Source organism: Nematolebias whitei, chromosome 19 (assembly GCF_014905685.2).
Source record: "Nematolebias whitei isolate Nwh7 chromosome 19, NemWhi1, whole genome shotgun sequence".
Taxonomy (NCBI): Eukaryota; Metazoa; Chordata; class Actinopteri; order Cyprinodontiformes; family Rivulidae; genus Nematolebias; species Nematolebias whitei.
Window position 1 is genome coordinate 21,126,231 of NC_056516.1, and position 11,191 is coordinate 21,137,421.

An 11,191-nucleotide genomic window follows, 5' to 3' on the forward strand; every position below is an offset into this window, starting at 1 on the left:
TATCCGTAGTGACGTCATATTATGTGACCACGTATGACCGTAGGGAGCGGTGTTGCACTGTTGCAGGTCACAGAGTATGGTGTAACACCCGGTCCTTTCCACCAAACCAGAACCAGTTTCTGTTTAAGTTTCGTTTTTGACGTGCTGCGTTTCTTCACGTTTGCAGTTTAATAATAAAAACTAAAAGTTTATTTTTTCCTGTGACTTATTCGCAGCATGATAAATGGTAGGAGCATAATATATGCTCCCAATGTTTTGTTGGTCTTTTTTTTTTTTTTTGTAAATAATTAACCTTTTTTGTGGTTTTATTTATTTATTTTTGTATCTTGAGATCTATGACGTCATCAAATATTCGAGTTCTACTTGGATTTTATTATGTTAATGTCGAGTTTAAAAATTATATACTGGTTCAACCCCTAATATATACATATATATGCATTCACACTGCACTGAGTCTATCGAGTCAAACTGTCCCCCCCCCCCCCCCCCTTGCCTGTGGTGGCGCTGCACCAAGAACTACTGAAGAAAACGACACGAAAATATCTGAAGAAGACACTGAGCACAACTTACTTCTGGAAATAAAAACAAAAATGGAGTGGCGTGAAATTTTAGTGGTTTTAGGATTTCTGTTTTGTCTGTGGCACATGTGTCAAACAAACATTTTTCAACAATGGACTCAGCATGAGCAAAGATGAGGCAGAAGACCAGGGAGAATGTTGTTTTTCACACAAGGCGGCTGAGACGGCTCCGTATGAGGTATGAGAAATGCATGTTTGTTTTGGTTGTATTTACACAGAATGCTCTACCCAGTAGTCCACTTCCTGCTTTTGGAGCGGTCTCCGGTCTGCTTTCATTCACAATGCATTTGAACCACGCTAGAGTTCACGTCAACCGAACCAAGACCTAGGTTTTTAGGCAGACCAGAGTTCGCTCTTTTGGTCCGCATCAGAGTTTGATTGCACATTCACACCTCCCCAAACAAACCGAACTTTCTAGGCAAACGGACTTAAGTTTGATTAGAGCGGACTAAACAGAGCTGATGTGAATGCACCCTTATACAGCCACACATCAAAAAGGAAGCTGGCCTTGGTTGCTTGTTCTTTAAGTTATGAGGGGGACAAAATTATGTTTGTTCCAGAAGATTTGTGGTTCATTCAGATGTGACTTAGAAAATCTAAATTGTGCTGCCACGTTCTTTTTCGTAAGAAGATGATTTCTCCCAACAAGCAATTTAAATAAGCCACAATTGTTCAGTCTATTTCTTTAACTGTCTAGCCATAAACTTTAACCTTTAACCTGTTATCTGAGGCTGTAGAGTTTGACATGGCACTACTAGGTTTGTTTGTTTGTTTACTGCAACTATTCTGAGCATCAACCTCAAATGGAGGCAACTGTTCTTCAGTTGTGAGTATTTACTTTCACACTGCAGAAGAATGAACATCAAATTGTTTGGAAATAGTCACCTTAGAGTAGACCAATGGGTAGCAGCAGTTTCTTCTTTAAGCTCATTGCTGGTGTTTGTATTTTCAGACACTGTGTTACACATACCTGTGTGCCCCAGACCAGCAAACTACCAAAACTCCAGTTTTTATAGAAGTGGTCACACATCAAACAACAACATGTATTTGACTGGCAGCAGATGGCTTCTACTCAACCATATAAAAGCAGTAAGGATGTGCATAGTTTTTGTACACACACTTTTCATTTTGACTTTGATTTTATGCACTAAAAATTACTATCTGAAATATTTTGTGCATTTTAGTAAACGTAGGTTAGATTTAAATGTTCTTAGATAATATCATTTTGATTGTGTTTTGATATGTAATACCAAAGAACTGAAAGATGGGGACTCGTATATACATGACTAGTGGTTTGCGTACATACATTACATTTTATACTTCTTTATTGTTTTATCATAACAATCTAATACATGGTAAATGGACTTGCTGCACGGTGACACAACTGGTAGAGCTGCTGCCGCTCAGCGAACAGGTCCATGGTTCAAATCCCGTTCCAGGGGCAGTTCTGGGTGGAGTTTGTATGTTCTCTCTGTACGCGCGTAGGTTTTCTCCGGGTACTCCGGTTTCCTCCCACAGACCAAAAACATGCATGTCAGGCTGATTGGTAACTCTAAATTGTCCCTAGGTGTGAGTGAGAGAGTGAATGGTTGTTTGTCTTGTTTGTCTCTATGTGGCCCTGTGATGGACTTGCGAGCCGTCCAGGGTGTACCCCGCCTCTCGCACAGTGATTGCCGGACATGTGCACCAGCGACCCCCGTGACCCAAAATGGAAGAAGCGGGTAAAAGATAATGGATGTATGGATAAATGGACTGTGCCTATATAGCACCTTTCTATCTAATCAAGATACACAAAGATCTTTGCAACACAATATTTGTCCTCATTTACTTCCACACAACAAAAGCTGAGTAAAGACAAACTACATGCCGCAATAATAATGAAAATAAAAGAAAAGGTTAGTGCATGGAATGTAGAAAAATCAGTGTGCATGTTTCTCCCCCGTTAAGGAATTCTATACACATATATTCACAAAAATAGGCAAAATATTGGGTTATAGGGCTGTGTGGTCAAGTGCATTTAAAACACCCAATTCCCTTTTTTTTTCCACATGTACTGTCACGCTTTATTTAAAGCTCGAGTTCTCTACCAGTGGTCTCAGAGCTTGAGAGACTAATACATATAATTTGGTTAATGATATTTGAAAATAACAATTGTATTACTGGCAAATAATATTATAAAAACACATCAATTTGTAGATTTTTTATTTTTTTTTTTCCCTCAAGCAATATATTTTTCAGGTTCAAACATAAACCTTGCAAAAGTTTACACACCCACAAAAAAAAAAAAAAAAAACATATCTGAGAGAATAAACTACCTCCTGCTCTCATTGCCTTTTATCTGTTGCTCCTTCACACTCCCATTTATCTCTCTGCTCTCCCATTCAAAGTTCCAGTGTCACTGCCATCACCTCTCTCTGTAATTTCGCCCGCCTTATTGAATAATCGACAGCTGGAGCGTGAGAATGTGTGTCAAGGACAAGGCAAAAGAAAGAGCATCTATTCCTTTTCTTTTTTTTTCAATTTAACTACTTTTATCTTTTCTTTTTTTTTGTCTCCACTCTTCTTTAGTGCAGTATTGATTTTCATTGAAGGGTACTTTGCTTCATTAATAGGGGATAATAACTCAGTTTAATTACATTATTCATAATAGATAATCATTATCTCAATTTAACACTAATGACGTAAAAGCTCAATAATACCCTAACGGGAAGTTATCACGTAATTAGTTTAGTTCTGCCTTCATGCATGTCGGCAACTATTTTCCTTTCAAAGTTTTACATGTATTGGATGGCAACATTTTCTAGGTATTGGGGCAAATCCTGTATGGATTACCTTCGCAGCGAGGAAACGGGTGATCCCAGTTGCGGGTGGTGCCATGCTCACAGGTAAGGATGGAATGACCCGTGAGATGATAACCAGGCAGACACTCAAAGGAAATGGATTGACCCACGTTGTAGCCAGCACCCACCACCACTCCATAACGAAAGGGCTCTGGATCTGGGCATTCCTGCAGTTCATATGCTAAAAGGAAAAACAAATAACATTTATTTATTTATATGTTTCTTAAAATGTCTTTAAATATAGAAAGTAGGGGTGAGATAATACTACTATTTTCAGAATGAGTACAAGTGTAAGTACTTCAGTTTGGGTACTTGCAAATAAAACATACTGATACTGAGTTAGTACTTAAAACATCACACAAAGATTTTAGAAGCACTTTTCTTTCATTAAGAACACATCAAACAGTCTACTGTCATCACCTGCATTTATCTTAAAATGCATCTATACTATGCACATTTTTTACTTATTGTTGATTGCTCGCAAAATGGAAGAGAAAATGATGAAATGATGAGACTAGGCATAAATTATATATATATATATATATATATATATATATATATATATATATATATATATATATATATATATAAAGTGTGTATATAAATTTATTTCATTTTACGATGGTTTCCTCCCACAGACTACAAAACATGGATGTTGGGCTGATTGGTAACTTACAAAAGGGAGCTGAAATTAAAACCTTTTTTCAAACTTAGGGCCAGTTTCAGATTCTACATTAACTCAAGTTAGATACGCAACATCTTTTCTTGGTAGCAGGTTCCTCAACAAGAGTTTGATTGGTCTCATTTGACTTTCTCTGTTGCACTTTTGACATGGTAATCAAAGATAACTGGAAAAAAAAAGTGATAAAAGTAAATAACATCTTGGGGGCCTGATACGATGTCAACGAGGGCCACATTTGGACCCTGGGCCTTGCGTTTGCACATATGCTTTAAATTGTTTCTAGGTGTGTGAGAGAGTGAATGGTTGTTTGTCTGGTTTGTCTCTATGTGTCCCTGCGATGGACTGTAAACCTATCCAAGATGTACTGTGCCTTGAAATTGTAAGTCTTTTTCCCATACAAAAGCACCATTGTAATACTAAACTACCACCTTTATTTGCTGAAAGATTTATTGATTTGTGGATTTATTCATTTAGTTTCATCTTATGTTGGCTTCATCTCCATTTAGACAACAGAGATTTACTTAAAAAAAAAAATCAGTGGTAGGTTTAACTTGTTCTAGCTGAGTATGAAGCAGTCATCTTGATTCCCCCCCCCCCCCCCCTTCTTTTTTCTCATGTTGGATACAGACACTGAGCAGGCAGTGAGCCTTGAAGAGCGAGGGATATCAAAATGACTAAAGGATTTGATTTCTATGGATCACAGCTTCTCTTTGTAGGAGATAACTCATGCAAATACCGCAAAAGTGGGGGGCAATTGCAAATACAATGCTTGATTTATATGCTAATTTACACATAATTATGTAAATGCACAATGCTACCTTACAATTTGCTGCCTCATTTGTTGAAACACAAACTTTGTGTTACACATTTAGACAATGGAAATTTGCCCCTTGGCGATATGAAGTTAAAGTATTTGCTTGACACAATGAAGGTATTGTTAATGTGATAAACAATCCATTTGCAGTTAATAAAAGTACAAAGTTTGTGTTCCTAATAAATTGAGTTGAGCATCAGTTTTAAAGTAGACACTGTTTTAGTGGGAATAAAAAAATGTCACAAAGAAAACCATTTCAATATACAACAAAAGCATTGGTGTTTTGATACAAGAACATAAATGTTCATAAAGGTCAAAGGAAACGTTTAAAGAAAGTTGTGAGACCAGCTATGTTGTACGGTCTAGAGACAGTGGCATTGACAAAAAACAGAGGAAAGAACTGGAAGTGGTAGAAATGAATATTTTGCAGTTCTCTTTAGGAGTGACAAGGATGGATAAGATTAGGAATGAGATCATCAGAGGTACAGCACAGGTTGAACAACTGGGAGATAAAGTTAGAGAGGCCAGACTGAGATGGTTTGGACATGTCCTAAGGAGGGACAGTGGGTATATTGGTAGAAGGATGTTATAAATGCAGTTGCCAGGAAAAAGACAAAGAGGACTGCTAAAGAGGAAATACTATATATGGATGCAGTTAGAGAGACATGGAGGTAGTTGGAGTGAGGACAGAGGATCCAGAGGACAGAGTGAGATGGAGGAGGGTGACTCGCTGTGGCGACCCTTGAAGAGGGAAAAGCCGAAAGAAGAAGAAGAAGAATTGTTCATAAACAATCAAAAGAATGCATTTTTTTACGCTCAAGTATTATGGTTGGAGTCTAACCTTGGTACTCAAATCGGAAACCTGGTTTATTCTGTGAATGGTCACTGTGGAAATACACTGAAGTTTCATGGGAGGTCGTGAGAAGGGAAGACGGAATGTCCTGACCACTGAATCGACCAATAACTGCACTCGTGTCAAGGGGCCCATTGCGTATCTCGAGAAAATCATGGTTGGCTTCAGTGGAGAAGTTGAGAAATTGTATGTGGGCTCCTGGAAACAGAACGCACACAAAAAAAGAAAAAGAACATTTGTAATTTTAAATGATTTTTTTCTTCCTAACGTGTTACTAAAGCACTTTTGCACACAGTCTCCAAAGTAAATCAGATGCATTAATGAAACTAAATGTCATTCCAGGTCCTTCAGTGAGGGATTGCCAGAGAGACATGCTCTAGAAATCTCTGACGCTGCTCACCGTAACCAACTGGCAGGTAAATTCTCCAGGTGCAGTCACTGTTGCTCGGGTAGTTGCCAGGGAAACCAGGGCTGAGAACCATTCCCTCCATCTCCTCCCGGATTCCACCACACTGAGCTGGTCCAGACAAAGCAGAAAAATAGCCATAGCATTAAAAGATGTTTGACACATTTGAATATTATTGAAATGTGCCCTGTTTAATAACAGGAATTTTATATAGTGGTGCTATTCCATATTAGTCCATAAATCTAAGAACAGAAATCCCAGTGAAGCAATTATACCATATGGTTTAACGCATAAACCAAACACATACTTGCACTTCCCTGCATGTAGGGTTTTGATGTTAAAGCCAATTAAAGAAAACACTTTACATTTATTTTATATAATAAAACTAAATGTAATTTGAATTTAAAACAAGTAGAATAGTAGCTTTAAAAATGTAAAACGTTTTAATGAAATCACTAAAATAAAATTTAAAAAGCAGCACCTTTTTCATATAAAAAACATTTTTGACTACTCTGAACATTTCAAACAATGTATTTTACAAATGGTGTAGAATAGTGAGATATTTGTCAGCCAGAATTTAATAACCTCTATATCTGCTGCTCAGATTCATATTTCACCATAACCCATTTTCTAAATTAATAATTCAATAATGTCAACATGTCTGACATGAAAAGCTATGTAAACGCTTAAAAAGGCAGGGGAAAAAATCAATAGGAAAAAGGGGAAATACAATCTGGACAAAACATTTGAAAGAACAAAAGAACCCTACAAAACAAAAGGCTAATAAATAAGTTGACAGTTTGAAAGTGACAGACTAATGCATGAAACAAACAAAAAGAAAATTAGGAAGAAAATGAGAAATCATATACTTAAATCAGAAGACAGTCAAAAAGGAAACAGTTTGCTGAACCAGTGTGGTTCTGAAAGGTGTAAGTTAAGGGTTAAATGTTCAGCAGCCTGTGATAATCAGGAAACTGCTGATGCCTGTAAACACAATGAATCTTCCCTCATTTTATCCAATCACAGTCTGCAATGGAACTAATTAGCCAATAGTAGGCTGTTCCAATAGGTGGGACTCATTTGTCAAGGCTGATCTACAAGCAGGGACACTTGACAAAATGAAGTGGTCACACAATGCTGCTCCCTTCACTCAGTTTCATGGTGAAAACAATGTATTTTAAATGTAAAAATGTGCATTATGAGTTTAAAAGACAATAGCTGCACCTGTTTTATTAAAAATGGCTAGCAGGAAAGGATGTGAGATCACCTCTGGCATGAAAATTGTTAAAACAGAAAACAAAATATGCACATATCTTTTACTTATAGTAGGCAGTAGTTGTAAATTTGTAATTAGGATCTGACAAGAAGCATATAAAGCTATACCCTTGGATCCTTTGAAGCTGATAATAAGAAGGGAGGCAAACGGGTGAGTGATGATATTTGAAAGCAAATTAATACAAAGGTATCCTTACCTATGCAGAGTGGAGGTGGGTAGTTCCAACGTCTGACGGTTCCAGGCATACATGTGATGTGCGAGTTCCCCTGCGAGAAATATTCACGCACCGAGGCGCACACACAAAATACAAAGAAAGAAGTACAAAAGAAAAGAAGATGATAAATGAACATGATCTCTTCACTGTCACTCATCTGTAGCTCAAATTATTTGAGCCTGCTGCTTTTCTCCACATGACTTCCCATGGTGACTAAATGACTAAATCCATCAAACGTGAGAAAAAGAAATGGAGGCAGCGCCAAAGTCGAAATGAAATGAAATTGTACAGAAAGGAGAAAAAAGACAGAAACTGTTATAATACAAAGTGAACTAAGCAAAACAATAGGCAGGTTTTCTTTGAAATCTGATAGTTTACCTTTAAAACGCATCTTAAACAATGTGAAAAACACACTTATGTAAAAAATAATATATATATATACTGCGTCACTGGCTCAGATTACCTTTTCTTATATATGTGTAAGGCAAGAGAAAGTGTCTGTTACAACTAATCTTTACTTGAGTTATTTAAACTGATAAAAGATAATCAATACAAGGTTTATCTGTTCAAAGGCAGCAGCTGAAAAAGCTGATGAGGCTTCAACATTTTTCAAGCCCAGTATTTAAAATATATTTCCAATCTTCTATGTATATCTTCAAGCTAGATTTAAAGTTGGCTGGATGATTTATAATTGTTAATTAAAAAGTCCAACTAGATTTTAATTTTTTTAATTTTTAATTTTTTTTATTTTTTTATGAACAACAAAACTGTTCTCTGTGTGAGAATAGACAGGAGATTGAAAAACAAAAGTGTCTTAATCTGACTGATAAATGTTTAAGAGATGGTGGTCAAACTATGTGTTATTACAAAAACACAAATGGGAATTATGCAGTAAAATGTGGCAATGCTTATTTTTAACAGAAGTAGCACATTTTGCACAAACATTGTACAAGTGTGAACATGTGACTTAGATAAGTTTCTGTTCCATCACTGGTGTCTGATGGATGTGGCAAAATATATGATTTTCAGCAGCACAAAGTATGGTATGAATATATAAAAAAAGGCTTTTTAAAGTTTACATAATCTGCATTTTCTATATAATAAATGGGTTAACAGCTTCTACCCTGAAGCTGTTGCACTCATAAATCCCTAACCAGGAAAATCACTGCAATGACACTTTGGTGATGTGTGACTTATCTGTGCTGCTGATTATCCATGCTGCTGATGTCATGCTGCTGTATTCATTCATACCCATCTGCTCACCAAAGACATATTCGGGCTGCTGTTGTTGCGCCAAATTGTTTTACATTATTTTTTTTTAGTGTATATCTTAGAACTTTAAGCGTAATATTTAGTGTTTGTTTAGCATATATCTTAGATCCGTATTTACTGTTTCTCTTTATACTTTAAATGTTGCTATTTTGAGGTGTAACTAGGACCCTATGTACATTATTTGTTCCACCTCATGTATCACATGTAGTGGAAATGACAATGCAGTTGACTTGAACTTGAACTTAAATTAGAATGTATGATAACGTTAATGTACTGGATTAAAGTGCATTCAGATTGTTTTAAAATGAACTGGACACAATGTATCTGGATTCTGCTCAATTATTTTGTTTATAATGCTCAAATATTACTTATGGTATTGTTTTTATTTTATACAGCACATTATGCAAGTTGAAATAAATGTGAACACAAGATGTTTCTTCACCTCAGTGACGTTTACTCATGTGGTTGGGGTCATTCTATCATTTTGGAGTCCAATTAAAGAAATAAAAATATTACAAACATCATTCACATTCACGTCTGTCACATGAGAATAACCTTTTCACTTTAAAATAATAAACTCCGACTTGTTTTGAGATGAACATACAAACCTTCAAAAAATCTTACTATTGCTGATATCCTTAACTGCAGTTGTGTTACCACACCTGCTCATCGCAGACCAACAAACTGACTGTCTGCTTCATACTTGTGGTAATTGTTAATAATGATCAGGTAATTCCATATTTCATGTCAACTCCTGCGCTCCCATGACATTTAGTAGTGTTATCTACGCTGTTTTATTAATATATAAACAGTGGCTTTTTCACTTTTTTACTGCGTTAATGCAAAATATTTAATCTTCTGTACATGTTCCTTTTTTATCTATTTATGTTTAGGACTAGGTAAAAACCAGGTGGTACTTATATGTCTGCATAACAAGCTTTGATAATCCCAACACCATGATCAAATATAATATAATGTTGATAATAATAATTGCTCAGACAGTTGGTTTATAAAATACTATAGTATAATTGCAGCTTGAAGTACTGGCATAAAATGTACTGTTTCATGACATAATATGTCTTGAACCCAGAATATGTTACCTGTAAAGTATAGCCAGGTTCACAATGGAAGGACACCACACTATTCATCTGAAGACGCTCCCCAAATTTGATTCCATTCATGGGAACGAGAGGTTCTGGACAATTGGTCAGAGGCACAGCTGAGGAGATGGAGGAAACGAGAAAAATGTAAGGACAAAAAAATTACAAAATGACCTGACAGGGGAAAAAAAAGCACATTCACTGTATGTAGCTCTAAAGAAATACATATATTTTGGAATATGTTGTCTTGGTTGATTCAATATGAACAGCATTTCTCTTACTTTTGTATTCCAGCCTGAATCCTGCTGCAGATACACTAATGTCAGAAAAAAAGTGCAGGTAGAGTTGGTTGGAGGTGCTGTTGAGCAGAGCTGGGACAGTCGTGCCTTGAGGACAAGATTAATTGAAGAGTTTAGCAAAGCCATCTCTGACCATAACTAACTGTGTGTGTCACTGATAAAAAGCTGAAGAGCATGTCCTTTGTACATGTGTTGACATCAATTCATCTAAAGCTCATGCAGGATTTATATGAATGAGTTCAAATGAATATGCTTCCTGTTGTAAGAAAAAAAAAACAATGAAGTCAAATACAATTTTAGTTGAAAGCAGAACAAGTTCTACATTTAAAAAAAATAAGAAAAAAACAATTGTGAAGACATCAAACTCACTCCAGAAATGTCTTTTTTTAATTAGTTGTTTTTTAAACTGTGAAGCACAGGATCTACATCAAATTGTCTTTTTTCTGCTTTTGGAACCTTTAACTTGGATAATTATGTTCTCCTTTAAATAAATCTGCATTTGTATCCAAGTTAAAGACACGTGTGTCAGTACCTGAGAAGCTGCCGAGCATCGTGTCAGTGTTGTCGCCTCCATCGAAGACCTCCAGCGAGTCCCAGTTCTGCTCTGTGACAAAGCTGATTACCTGGATCTTCGACGGGGAAGTGCAAGTCAGAGAGAGGGGGTGGAAGAGAAACACAATTAGCAATAAATAAATAAATAAAACGTCATGCAGGAACAGAAGCTGAAGCAGATCAGAAAGAGTAAGGGGTACCACTTTACTCCACCTATAGACGGATAATAAAAAGTTATAGAGGAATTATATATATATATATATATATATATATATATATATATATATATATATATATATAGTGTC

General features: G+C 36.2%; 1 protein-coding gene across 1 annotated transcript in view; it reads right to left on the minus strand.

Moving 5' to 3' along the window:
• csmd2 (CUB and Sushi multiple domains 2) overlaps positions 1–11,191 on the minus strand; it is a 302,201-nt gene that overhangs the window by 60,469 nt on the left and 230,541 nt on the right. Inside the window, exons 34-40 of the mRNA XM_037693663.1 lie at positions 10,867–10,963; positions 10,317–10,421; positions 10,036–10,154; positions 7,646–7,715; positions 6,168–6,284; positions 5,756–5,965; positions 3,411–3,599 (exon numbers count right to left, since the gene is read on the minus strand). Of these exons, the coding sequence (XP_037549591.1) occupies positions 3,411–3,599; positions 5,756–5,965; positions 6,168–6,284; positions 7,646–7,715; positions 10,036–10,154; positions 10,317–10,421; positions 10,867–10,963 (907 nt within the window). The remainder of the gene's footprint in view (positions 1–3,410; positions 3,600–5,755; positions 5,966–6,167; positions 6,285–7,645; positions 7,716–10,035; positions 10,155–10,316; positions 10,422–10,866; positions 10,964–11,191) is intronic.